The 13,671-nt window shown below is 43.0% G+C and overlaps 1 protein-coding gene across 1 annotated transcript in view; it reads left to right on the top strand.

Annotated features, from left to right (window-relative positions):
* The window catches only part of LOC131293266 (laminin subunit alpha-1), a 94,230-nt gene that overhangs the window by 22,999 nt on the left and 57,560 nt on the right, over positions 1–13,671 (top strand). Inside the window, exon 4 of the mRNA XM_058321347.1 lies at positions 12,588–12,908. Coding sequence (XP_058177330.1) covers positions 12,588–12,908 — 321 coding nt within the window. The remainder of the gene's footprint in view (positions 1–12,587; positions 12,909–13,671) is intronic.

Raw genomic sequence — 13,671 nt, forward strand, 5'->3', positions numbered from 1 at the left:
CGAGTTGAGGGAAGTCTAGTGCCGTTAAGCCTTAGAAATCCTCGGTGCATCGTGTGAGGATTGCACGGAACGTTGCTTCGATCGGAAGATGACACTAAGCAAGAAGACAGTCGCAAGGTGGTGAAAATTTATCCATTACGGTTTTTTATCAAATGAAAATCGAGATCCATAAGCCTTAATGCCTAAGTTTCTGGTAGGATTTGCTTGATCTAATTCTTAAACGGCAGCAGCACCGCATAATATGCAAAATGTTGAACTTAATGAGTTCAAACATAGTTGGATTTATAATATACAAAAACTGGATGGTTTAAACTATAACAAAATAGTTTAATAATTGTTGTACCTTTACGCAATTAATTTAAGACGAAAACTGCCCGTATAAATAAATATTTCATAAAAGAAAATATATACAGTTACTACTTTTAAATACAATTATTTCATTTTGCTCACACAGTTAAGATAATTTTAGCGGCTTGAAAGTATCTTTTGAAATTGTTCCAAAATATTTAAAGCTAAACAAAACTTAATCATACGCGGAAATTAATCATCGTTTTACAACAAGAATATGTTTTCTTCCTAGTTTCCAACAAAAGACTTGTTTCCGTCTGCTCTAATTTGATGTCAATGGTTTGGCCACGAAACTGCCTGCCTTGTCCCACTGTGACTCATGGTCTTAACCTGTGATCTCGGCTGTGTGCATGTAGAAATTTGTTTATCTTTTCTGAGTGTGTTATTTTGTGTTTCGATTTTTTTAACCTGTTCCCAAGATGCATCTCAGTCGGCCGGCGTATGGCTTCACCTTCCGAGAACTTGTCGCCTGACGAGAAACGTGGGACGAACCGAACCGATTCCAGACGCTCGGAGCGCGCCAGATGAGAACGTACGAATGGGGTATGGGTCACCAGAACGGTGGATACATTTCAGGGCACCGTTCCGGAATCGGGTGCATCTGTTTCTAATCTCTGCATCTCTTCGCGCCGGGTCTTGCTCTCGACCCGGTTGGTTCTGTTTATGGCAACTTCCCGGCCGCGTGCCTGCCCGCTTGCTGGTTTGGCCGAACGAAAGAGGGAGTCTCCTCTTCCTGGCGCGACTCGCTGCAAGATTTTCCTGGGGATTTTCAACCCAGACGATCGCAGCATACGAAGGGATCGCATCATCCGTTACGGGAAGGTGTCGATTTGATTTGAATACAAATTATGACCCGCTCGGCTTGGCAGCCCCCGGCCGGGGCGGCACATGCCCGGAGGGATTATCCGCCTTAAATCGGGAATCTTTGGAAGCATCGTTGGCGCGAGCGGCCGTCATCAAATTAGTGTCAAGATTTTCGGAATGTTTAATTTGGGTTTTATCGTGGAATTACACCCGCTTCTGGTACGGGGGCGACATGGTTTTTCAAATTCTGATGAACATGATGGATACGTACGACATTGTCGGCTTAGCTGTCAAGACGCACACGTGACAGTTCATCAACATGACAAAAAGAACAATGGGTGCCTTTGGTTGGCGAGGGATGTTTCGGAGACGAATGATTCAAAAGGAATTTTAATTCGATTTTGTTCTCGTCTCGATTTTCTGGGCTTATTTTTTTTCGTGAGAGGTTCTGCTTCATTTAATTTTAAAACAATTTAAAGAGAACTCCGACACTCATGAATTTAAAGACCAGTCTTATGCATTAAATGTAAATGGTTTATTTCGAGTATGTTTAAAAGTAACCCCATTCAGAATCAATTACTGTGCACAGCAATGCTTTATAAAATTCCAGGAGCTCGCTGTGCTTCTCAAGATTTTAAATGATACCAAATTGAGTAATTAATGATGGTTGACCACGAATGTCGCTCTTTCACTTCCTCCAATTTGTTTTATGACCACCTCTTGGTGTAAAGTACGCCCCAACGGCTTGACACGAAGCAAGATATTGTACTTTAACGATGCCGCACAGTTGCACGAAATTTTTCCGAGCGCAAAATAATTACCTTCTTTAGCGGAGTGAATGTAGTGGCGACCATCAAAGAGCGCGACGTCGCCCCAGAAGCGTCAGTGCAGGATGATAATTAAATTAATTCATCCAGTCCACCGCATTTTCGCATTTATCGTGCGAAATTTCTCGCTCGCGTCTTTGGCCCAACGTCTACTGTACTTTTTCTTCCTTTCTTCTTTCCGTAGGGCGAACAACGAACCGATCGTAGGGCCATCTTTGGATAACCGAACCGGGTTTTGATTTCGGGATCGTTAGGAAGGTTGAAAAATGGCCCTGCAATTAATCTCGGTCCCGCGAAAGGTTCGCCGGTGTTTCGGTGCAGTTGGTTACTGCACTTGACCCGTGCCGCGAAAGGGAAGGAACATATAAAAGTGCTTTCGAAATCTTGTGGGCTCCGGATGCACCCCGTAGAGTGCAGACGAGAACCTTTTTTGTTCCTCAAAGGAACATCACTTATCGAACGCAGCATCTTCGATGCGAAGGGAACGTTCAATTTTCGAGGGCAACTCGTTCAAAGTATTTCCAATACGTTAGTGTCGATAAAATAAACCGAAATTGGTTTACCAAATGTGGAATGCGGTTGAATAGGGTTCTGTCGTTATTATTTATGTGAATTTGGTGACCTGGTCAGGTGGAATCTCATTAGTCAGGCAAAGTACTTTATAGGATGAAAGGTTCAATTTTTAGAAAATGCAAAAAGAAAATATCTACTGTATTTTTTGGAAAAAAGCCGTTCTTTGTATTCGAGGCAATTTGATAAATTAGTTCTGGAGTTCATTCCCTAGGAAATCGAAAAAATGAAATGAACGAAGTCCTTAAATATGTTTATTTCTATCAAATCTACAACTTTCAATATCCTATTGCCATTTATCTTGACTCTTTATCGAAATAATTGCGAACAGTATGCAACAGGTAATAAGCCGCTGTATCGAGATCCTTTTAAGGATGAGGTTCTTCTACACAAACAATCTTGATTTGGTTATGGACAGTTTCGAATCATCATTACGTCGAAACGGTACAAACGGGATCAATGTGAGATCGCAAAAAGAAAAGAAACATAGAAAACAATGTATATTGTCCGCCCGTTATCTCACCGGCGAACCGAACCGTTCCGTTACTGGTGAACCATTTTCAGGCTGGGAGATGTACGTGCGGGTTCTAGGAGGCTCGCTGTTCCTTATGGACGTCAGTCGATCGGGTTAGAATTCCGTTTTTGGGAACCTCTGAACAACCACGGAAGGCAATGTAGATCGGATCAATCTTCGACCGGCGGTAAAGAACCGCACTCCGGCTCACCGGCCCGAGGCCACTCACCGTCCCGGGAATGGGAGCCCATTCGGGATGTGTTCGGGAAAATCTACCACGCACAAGGCATTGGGAAGTCTCCCGCGTTCCTGGTCTCGTTATAATTGGAAGCGGACAATGCTATCAACCTGTTTTTGGTGACCGCACCGCGGATATATGGGCATGGCCATGTCCCGGGCCGACGACGGGACCACCTCGGCAGGAACGGTTTGTGGTTCCGTTTTCCCGCGAGCCCCCAATCAGCGCACTGTTTATGGTACGTCCACCCTTTTACAGCGAGTGCCGTAGGTCCGGGAAAGGCAAAAAGAATGTTTTAATGAGTACCATTCCGGGCCGGGCCGAATGGGCCGAACCGAATGCTGCGTACGTGCTTGAACCTGGAGTGGCCAGGAAAAGCCGGCCGGCACAACCTTGACTGTCGCTTTGCTTTATTTTTAAACATTTCGATCCGTTAGTGACCATCGTGGACGGATCGGCGAGGATATTTCGTGGACGCATATGGACGCGTTGAGCCCATCCGAGGGCGTGCTTTTAATGCGATCAAATTGAAGAAAAAAGTGCCCAAACATCTTGTTATGCATTGTCAGCAAGTGAAAGGAAGTTTCTTTGCAACTGCGGGTTGGAAAGAATGCACCCTTTTTGTGTTCTGCTCTGAGCCGCGAACGGAAGACACCTGAAGGGAAACCCGGAATCGGAATTTGGAAAGTACTTCTGTGCGTTTTGTGATCTTAATTGGAATCGAATAACGTGACTGCAATTCACAACATACAGTTGAACATAATTTCTTCATTCGCGTTGATAAAGATTATTGTGAAAAACGAATCAATTAATGTTTGTGATTATTCAACAAAATGTCTTATCAATTTTTTTTTTTCTAAAATACATCTTATGCTGGAAAAACCTTTATTCTTAATCATTTGTTTGAACATCCCCCAAAAAGCTAAATCTCCTTCCTCTCGATAAATCTCTTCTTCGCTTCCATTATTGCCTCCCCTTTGCCCACCCCAAAAAGTAACAAAGGGCTTAACATACCTTCCCCATTGGGGTCGAGCTGCCCTTCACTCCCAAAAAGCGACCAAAAATGCACATTCTCTACCAAGACTTTCCAAGCGATTTCCCAAGCCGAAGCCAGCTACGTTTCCGGTGCCAATTTCGTTCCGGGGCAGGGCCCTTCAGCGGAAGGTTCGGTCGTTTGTCTTTTTTGCTTTCGTTTCGCTTGAAAACTCACCTCAATCGACGCTTAAAGGGCCCCCGTTTTAGGGTTTCGTGTACCACACGTGCTCGGGGATCTCGCATATTCGTTGAGAAAACTGGCAGCTGTGCCCTTTTTCAACATTTCGTTCGAGCCCGTCGACGGGTTGGCTGGTGAAACTGAAACGAACTAAATTTCCGTCCGTCGGACAGATTAGCGCTTTGCCCTACATTGAAGATTGTGCCTTCACGTGTGGAGATTGAGATGGAACGTGGCGTTGGGCTGGTCGTATCACTCACTCATATATCAAATGGAAACGTCTTGTCACAAGGTATGATTAGCAAGACTGGAAATGACTGAATGATGTCTGTTTTAAACGTTGCTAGTGGCTTGATGGTATTTAAAACGATTTCAGGGGCATGAGTTGAAAGTAAAAACAAAGGTCACACGATTGAGCAATAAAATTTTGATCGCAACTTCGGATCTTCAAATTCTAGAACGCGTGTAGTAATACTTACAATGGTTCATAAAAATCCTCCACTTTCTCGACCGCCTAGGTTAAACATAAAACTCTATAAAATCAGCCCAGTTTGTTTGCATCTAACCACGGAAAAGTGATTTGTAAACAGATGCTCCCGGCGAGCGCTGCGGTAGTTCGGTTGTTTCGGTGCGCTTGAAATATGATCGCTAACTCGAAGACAACACACTTCTTGAACCCCCCCGAACCTGGGCGTGACACGTTTGCTTTGCTCTTCTTCCGGTACATTCTACCGTACATTCATACGACGGTCGAGTGCTGAAGAAATGCATCTCGCGAACGGTGAGAATAACAACAACCACTGGAGATTGTTTGCCCATTTCGAACGGAGAAGGTTTTGTTTTATTTTTCCATTCGAATATGCCGCCAAGAACATTGTTTTTGAATTTGTTTTTACGTTTTTTGTACAAGAGGATCAACTAGGGTGGTAAAGTGAAGTACGACTTCAAACAGTCTCAAGAAGGGAAGTGTGTTATTTTCCTCTCCGCAAAGTCCTTAACGCGGTGGCACCTTATCCATTCGGGTGATTCAATAAATTATCCTCGAAAGTAACTCCCACATACACTCAAATGCACACTGATTGGCAATCATTTTCTGTTCTCCTGCATTGTGGAGTTTTTAAATCGTTTTTTTTATTCGTCATCGACAGAACAAAAGAAAAATGAAGAAAGCGACAGAACTTATAAAAATAGTGGCCTTGTAGAAACTTACGAAAACTTATGAAAATTTTTGAAAGCATTGAGAAATTTGTCTTAAATCAAATGTGTTCAATAGGGATCGTAAATTCTGTTGAGTTTTATTTTATTTTTATTTGAAATGCTTTATTTTTTATTTCCTTCCAATGCTTTATAAATTAACTATACCGAAAATGAAATTCAATTTGCAAAAGGTTTCTGCGTTTGTTCTTTGACTTACCTTATTTTAACCCGGCAGCGTTCAACGATTTACACCGTTTTGGTGAAGTCAACTCGAAAACCACAAACAAAAAATCACTTCTCCGCCTTCTGCTGACGGACACAATTAATGAATGTAATCGTTCGGATTATTTTTAGGCAGTTGAAACAAAACATGGATTGCGAAAGCAGAAGTCCACTGCGAATGCATCTTTCCAGTCGGGTGCGATCTTTTGGGGCAACTTTTCAAACCGGAATAAATAACCTCGCCCGAGGGGCCGTGTGGGAGAACAAACTAACCGCGGCCAATGTCCTTCCCCGGCCAATGTTGGGTTTACCCAATCGTCCAGCATCGCTCGGGAATGGGAAGAGATTTTGGAAGCGCACTCGGTTTGATTAAACGATTCCGTAGTTCCGCTTCGAGAATGAAAGAATAAACAAAAAACTACACCAAACCCCAAAACAGTACACCCATGGAGGGATCGGGTTTGGATGGTGGAACTCAGGACGCGTTCACTTAACTAATCGTATTTTATGAGCCATGATTGTGGGTTGTTTGTCGGGCCAAATTAAGACATTTAGCTTCGCGGTGGAAGTCACTCGATGCGACGGTGTGCAGTCACACGACTCTTTATGGCCCGAGGAGCGAGTCATATGACGATCGTGAAATTGGACCCCAGCGGAGAAACTGCATAATTGAGTCCTAGAGGCAAATTATCCATTTCTCCGTTTCGGAACGGGTGCACTAGACGATGACCTTTTTATCTGGTGCATCGGAGGCGCAATGTGTAATAACTCCACGGCGATGAATTACGTACCACACGATGGTGAATTGTTATTGAATTGTTCACAATTTGCGCTGATAGCGATACCGTTTTCCCATGCTTGATAATTGAGTGGTTTGGAAACGAAATTATCTCAACGCCGGCCCCATTTGTTAACTCTCATAACGAGCAGCAAAGTTTCCTCTTTATCACGATCGGATGCTCGGGCATTTTGTCGTGAGGAACATTTACACCATCGGGCGACATGGTGTGCCTTCCAGAAGCTGCTCAGCCAAGCTGAAGTGTAGTTGAATTAATCACGACAATATCCTGGGAGGTATTTGGCTTCGACAGGCCAGTGAATAATAGCACCGATGTACAAGCAAACGGGACAAACGACCACACGACTGTCTCCGTTTATTTGTTTTATTTTTTGTCACAGCCTTTTCCGCTCCCTCTTGCAGTTTTTCCACCATCGTTTCGTTGTTTGGTAGCTCCGGTTGGATTTTCTCATTTTTTACGTCATTAATTTATCTCACATTTTCCCCCGTTTCTGCTCTCGTACCGTTTGTCTCCGGCGTCTAGCGTCGGGGAGGGATCGTGTAAACATTTTTCATCTTATCGTCCCGCACAAATCTCCGATCGGGTGATCCGATCGCGCAAGCAGCGGATCTGGCTGGCAGGGAAGTGATCTTTCATGCCCGGATAACCGGGATGGCAAAGGGTCCACACTTGGCAAAGGCTTCCTCTGAACAGCTTCTACCGGTCGGCTGTCGATGGGAATGTTCCGAAACATTTTTCATCGAACAGATTTATGCTTTTCGCCGGTAGGAAAATTTACTAACGATTAGACCCAGGAACAGTTAGATCGAGCCGCTTCGGTAACCCTAAACGAAACGATAGCGATCGAGCATTGATTATTTAAATCGTGTGCGGTAAACGATCGATGCGCGAGCTGGAACATATTTTTGGGACTGTAAATTAATCAATTAGAAATCTAATTTAATTTCTCCTATCGCGTTAATATTGTTAGATTATCTTATCTTTGTAGTTTTGCTTTCGTGCCTTTTTCGTGGTCAAACAAGTTTCGACTGTTTACATCACATTCCATGGAAAAGCAATTAATATAAAATATAAAGATACAGTGACGAGAAACGCTACGTTCAGCACATATCGTAGGGAATTTATTATACAAACCAGCATATTGCTTGTAAAACATCGATAATAACACATGTTAATCCGACCATCAGCAAACACGTTACATAAATGCTATCTCATAACACATTTCAACCGGCCAATGCCTCGTACCGGTTTGTACCGTGCTTCTAACATCTCTATATTTAATCCGCAAAAAAAATGGACATGTTGAACGAAAATAGCTCTCGGCTTGCGCTGCCAGACCTAAACACACCATCGATCGAGCGACGAGATAATCGAATGCGTTTTGGCGATAAAACGTGTTGAAATAATTCGCATGTTTATCTGCTAATCATGGATTACGGGCCGGCACATTAGTAAGCGCCGCTTGACGTCCATCGCTGGCGGGAAAAGCTACCGGTGGACGGCCTCCGACTGCACCGATGCATCGAGGTGTTACCGACGGGAGCCGTTGATGATTTTTTCCCCCACCCTTGCCCCGTTCACTCACGATCGCCCGCGAGCAGAAGGTTGAAGCGCAATTGAATTAAATCAAAACCTTCCATCGAACGTTCGATTGAGACCTTACTCAAAGGAGGTCCTCATGGGTGTCGTAGGTATAAGACGGCTAAAAAAACTTTCTTTAAGAAAAACACTTCACTGGAATGCAACTGTGCACCCCGGACACCCTTCACTCGATCACTGGGGAACAGTTCATTTTCTCTGGAGTATTTATTTACATACCCGCTAGGTGCATCCAGAGCGGAACGGGTATGCAAAGCCTTTTCTTTTATGCCTGGAGTATCCCGGAGTTGCTGGTTCTGGTGCAACTGAATCCAATGTCATTACGGTTATTATGGTTATCGATATTGTTTCTCTACGAAGGAATGATAGTTATGATGAATATACTTCTATTTTAGCCAATTCTACCATTAATGGACAATTTTGTAAACGGTTAAAGGACTTTAATGAAGTTCAATTTTTCATCTGATTCATGATTTATCTAGCGGGACTTTGATTGCACATTTAAGTATACTTCTGAAAATTACTTGTTATGAAGCAAAACTTATTAATCAAACTAGTTCAAGCCAAGGTCAATAGAAATTTTAAAATCCTACAATGTTCACTGAACTAAAATTTCTACACTCAATTTATTAAATATGTATATTTGTTAGGATAAGATTAAGATATTTCAAAAGAAATTCGTTTTTAAAAATATTTATATTTTCAAGTTCCTCAAACAGCACAAATCAATATTTGATTGTTAAAGCCATACAATTATACACAACCTACAACCACCCGTCGTGGCGCTATGAGTGCATTTCCGAGAAAAGCCCGAAACTCGTGGTATTTCCCAGCGAACAGCAGTAACGGACCATGCGCCCTGCGTTCTGTTTTGTTGATTTTTACGGTTAGTAAAGTTGTTGAACGAATCGTGTAAACAAGGAATACTCCGCCGGTCTATTGTATATGTTGCTTAAAGATCTTCCCCTAAGGTCAATTATGATTCACCAAACGGTGGTGGTTAACGAAGGTTGGAATGTTGTGACCCTACGGCCATCGGAAAGAACAATTTAGTGCACAAACGATGGGTTCGGAAAAAAGTTTACAAAAATCTATCTCCTCCCAACGCTAGGTAACAGGAGTGTCTTGATTGTTTAGCTGTTCATTTGCGTGTGTGTGTGTAGTTTTTTTGAGACTCTGTTTCAACGAGCAAATGATATTTGTACTATTCATAAATTGAAAACTAAAAAAAATCTTCTCCATGAATGGCGGCAATTTCTAAGTAAATTCAAACTACGGTGATGTTTATGGCTTTCGTCCAATTTGTTTGTGCAAGGCAGGGTTTAGTGCCTTTGTAAGCTGACCACGCAATCCACAATTAGGATTGCACTGCGCTCCGAGGCACTAGAAAACCTCCGAGGAATTTGAATGGTGTTTAAGGTATCGTTTGTTGAAAGATTAACATTTGATGAATGGTTATTTTCGTCAAACAGAAAGGTCCTCAACAATGCCATCGGGACCAATGGTCCGCGCCGGCATGCCTGGTGTCCATTTGAAGCGATAATCATTCCCCCGGAAGGTGGAACGCGTACGCATTTACCCTAATGGTTTCACCTTTGTTCAGCCGGGCAGGCTTCTGTCATAGTGGTTTTCAATCGTACGACGGAGAAAAGAATCAGTGACCCACTTTCCGAAGAGGAGCTTTTTGAAGGGATTACAAAAACTAAAAACGGGAAGCTGTTTTGCCGTACCGAACGACGAGAGCCATACGAAGAAAACATCTTCATACGATCGCCATCCGCGGCGTATCGGTGAACTCGTTAAGATTATCGCGCGGTTCGTCGCCGCCCCGCTGGTTGAAGTCTTTTGATCTACCGGAGGCGTTTTGCGCCTGGGATTGATTGAGAGTTAAAAACGCGCAGAAAGGGAAACACTTCACACCGGAACTGCATCGAGGATGGGGCGCGGACACGATCGGATCGCAAGTTCTTGGAAAAATGCACTGAAATTGCTTCGATCTACGGAGATTGATTGGTTCACTGATTGAGTGAAGATGCCGGGTAGATTGATGGGATGTTTATCGTTTCGATTCTTAGAATTTAAAGTCATTTAAAAGGGTTTGTAATGCATTAGCAATGCTTGCGATTTTTTATTAAAATATGCATGAAACGAATTATTAATTAACTTAAACCGTCAGGCACTTTTATAGCTTAAATCATTCGTTTGCATTAAAAGACAGATTCTTGTTTCGTTGATCGTTGGTATAATTTTTACAGTTAACACTGTTTTATTGTTATATTTTTAAGCAATGTGATTTACTTTACTACTCTTTCTCTCACGTTCGGAATAACGTCTATCGATTTAAAACACTCGTTTTCTCGCGGACCGACATTACCCGACAGTCAAACATCATGTTCATCATTCCACACATCGCACAAATTGTCCGCCGTGAGTAAGTCCGCCCGGAATGTTCTAAGCAGCGCATGTTTGAGGGCGAGGCAAAGGGTTTTCCGATTCGTCTCGCCTAACTCACCCTCGCCGGCGAAGTGGTGCCGACTTGTGTCGCGTTCGCTTGATTTACACATAATTCTTGACAACCGATCGTACGACCGGCCCAAAACTATCTGGAGGGATGCAGCTGGAGTCGCTGGTCCGAGTTTGTGCAGGCTCGTAACGAAAATGGTCATGTCTGGAATCGCGCCGTCGAGTACCGTACCCGACTCCGACGCGGTTTCCCCGGTCGCATTATTCGATACGTGAACTTTTCTCCTTTAAATTGTGACCATAAATGGCTCTAGCAAAATAATTGTTTGCTGCGAGAATGTCACGACTTTCGTACACGTCAGCAGTCCATCCAGTCCGCACTCTAGATCGCTCCCGCCGAGGCCTAGTCCCCCGAGACCGGGCGGATGTTTATGATACTGCTGGCTGGAAGGTGAGGGAAAACTTTAGACCACCCCCGGATCGATGGTTCCATTCCGCCACCCCTTCCAACTGAAGCGCCGGAGCTCTATTTCCTTTACGGGCTCCTAGAAGCTACTTTATGATTGAAGCTAATTATTTTCAAAAAATGCACCCCCAACGTTGCCCACAGCGCAAAAAAGGTTTTGCGCGGTGGAGCAGCTCGTTTGTTCCTGCTAGACGAAAAATCGTGGCCACCATCTTCGCGATCAGTTTCAGGTGGAAGCAGGCTCCTCCGGCGACTCCGGCTGCTCCAGATGAGCACGGCACGGCGATGCAGCTTTGTGCCGGTTTTGTTTCGTTTTTCCTTCCTACAATAATGACCGACATGTCGCTTGTTCGGGCCAAAAATGGTACCGGCCGCGGGTACCCTAGAAACGAATTTTTCCGTGCCGCAAACGGGCAAACAGATTACGCTACCCATACTCGCCGTATGCGCTCCCTAAGCGTCCGGGAATCTCTGATAGCGGGGAGTTGGTGACTTTTTTTCTGCTTTGCGCCAGTTGCACGTGTTCTACGGAAAACGACGGAAGACCCACCAACGTCGATGCTGGGACTGCATCGGACCAGATTTCCAAAGCGGGAAAAGTGTCGTGGGTGTTATTTGTGAGCCAATTAAGGGTTACCGGTGGGTTGCAGCATGAAGGCAAATCGATTATTTCAATGGAAAAGCGCACATGTTTAACAGTGCAATCGAAGAGCATTTTTAACCATCTACAAAACGTTTGATAGTTGTAAAAGATAGATAATTGAACAGAAATTCAAACATTTATGGAAGAAAATACATATTCTGTGAAAGTTATAGTTAATGCAGTGTATAACATAAGTTATATGAAGGCTTAAATGATACAATCGACTAATTAATTCGTTATTTATTTATTTAACAATATTCGATAAGTCTAACAAGGGTTTAAGGGATTTATTTTAATCCACTCACTTGGTTTATCTTAAGAAAACACAGCAAACAGCAATTTTCGAACAACGCTTCAAAGCGTTTCACATAGGTATTGTCGATTCGAATTTAACATCAAATTAAAATACTTTGCCGTTGTTGTCACATGCCTTCGCTTCGAACGATTTTTATCGAGCATGCCATTACAATTATCCGTGTTCGGAACATTTTTATTGCACATTCAATTGCAGTTTATGTAGAAGGCCGGTAAACCTGTCTTCCTTTTCTCTATTTCCAACTATTTGAACGTTTCCTCACGGTAGCAAGTGATTGAATAATTTCATTTACAAGCACCTCACCAAACGTGCACACTGTACATTCTTCTCATGCTTCCTTTTGCATCTCGTTTTCTTTATATTTCAGCTGTTTCAGATAGTGTTTTTCACGATGCGTGCCGCCATTTCACCGCTACCCGCCGCCTGGGTGCTGGAAAAATCGATAGACGGCCGGTCATACGAGCCGTGGCAGTACTTCGCTTCCGACGACGCCGAATGCCGAGAACGTTTCGGTTTGCCGGCTTACAGCGCCAACTACATCTTCAAAAGCGACTCGGAGGTGATCTGCTCGACGCAGTTTTCATCGTTCGAACCGGCGGAAAACGGCGAAATCAACCTTTCCCTGATCAGCGGGCGACCGAGTGAGAAGACGACATCACCCGAACTTCAGAACTTTACACTCGCGCGGGTAAGTTTAAAAAGTTTCTTTCATAAGTCCAAGATCGGCTGTGATTCCAAAGGGATAATTAATATGCTGTACACAACCGAACATGTGTCTGCCAGGGATCCATAATGCTCAATAATGATTTGTTCTTTTTATTGTAAATAAGACTCTCCCTGAAACCTTCTTTAGGCAGAGTTTTACTGGGAAGAGTCGGTGTGTTCGGTTTTTTTAACAAAGTTTTGGATTTGGTGATTCAAATGCTTAGTCACAATTTGAAATAAATTGATCACAAAAATGAATTTGGATAAGTGATTTCTCGAATAAAAGACACACAGCTTCATTCAAAGTAAGATTTTCCCATCTGCTTTGATGTTTTGGAAAAATTGCATACCTCTGCATACTTTCTCAAAATCGACTTCGACATCGACATGGTTCTGATGCGCCTGCAAGGTATGCAATACGCAAAGCGTTGATTTGACGGTTGAAGGTGGTTTGAAAAGTAAACGGGGTTTTGGAGTGGTAAAAATTTTATTTTGCGTTGTAACGAACTCAAAAAATTAAAAACATTTTTGTTTTTGTTATGATTATTGTTGTTTATGATTGGATTATTATGATGGAGAGATAATGGTAGCTAATTGCATCGTTAGTTTGATTGACTCTCGATGATGGAATCAAGAAAGTAGCGTTGAAACGCCATTGCGATCATTTAACGTATTTATTGCTGTTTTATTCATGTTAGAGGTAGAGGTTCTAATATCTCAATACAATGTTATAGCAAAGCAAAAAT

This window comes from Anopheles ziemanni, chromosome 2 (assembly GCF_943734765.1).
Source record: "Anopheles ziemanni chromosome 2, idAnoZiCoDA_A2_x.2, whole genome shotgun sequence".
In the NCBI taxonomy this organism is placed as follows: Eukaryota; Metazoa; Arthropoda; class Insecta; order Diptera; family Culicidae; genus Anopheles; species Anopheles ziemanni.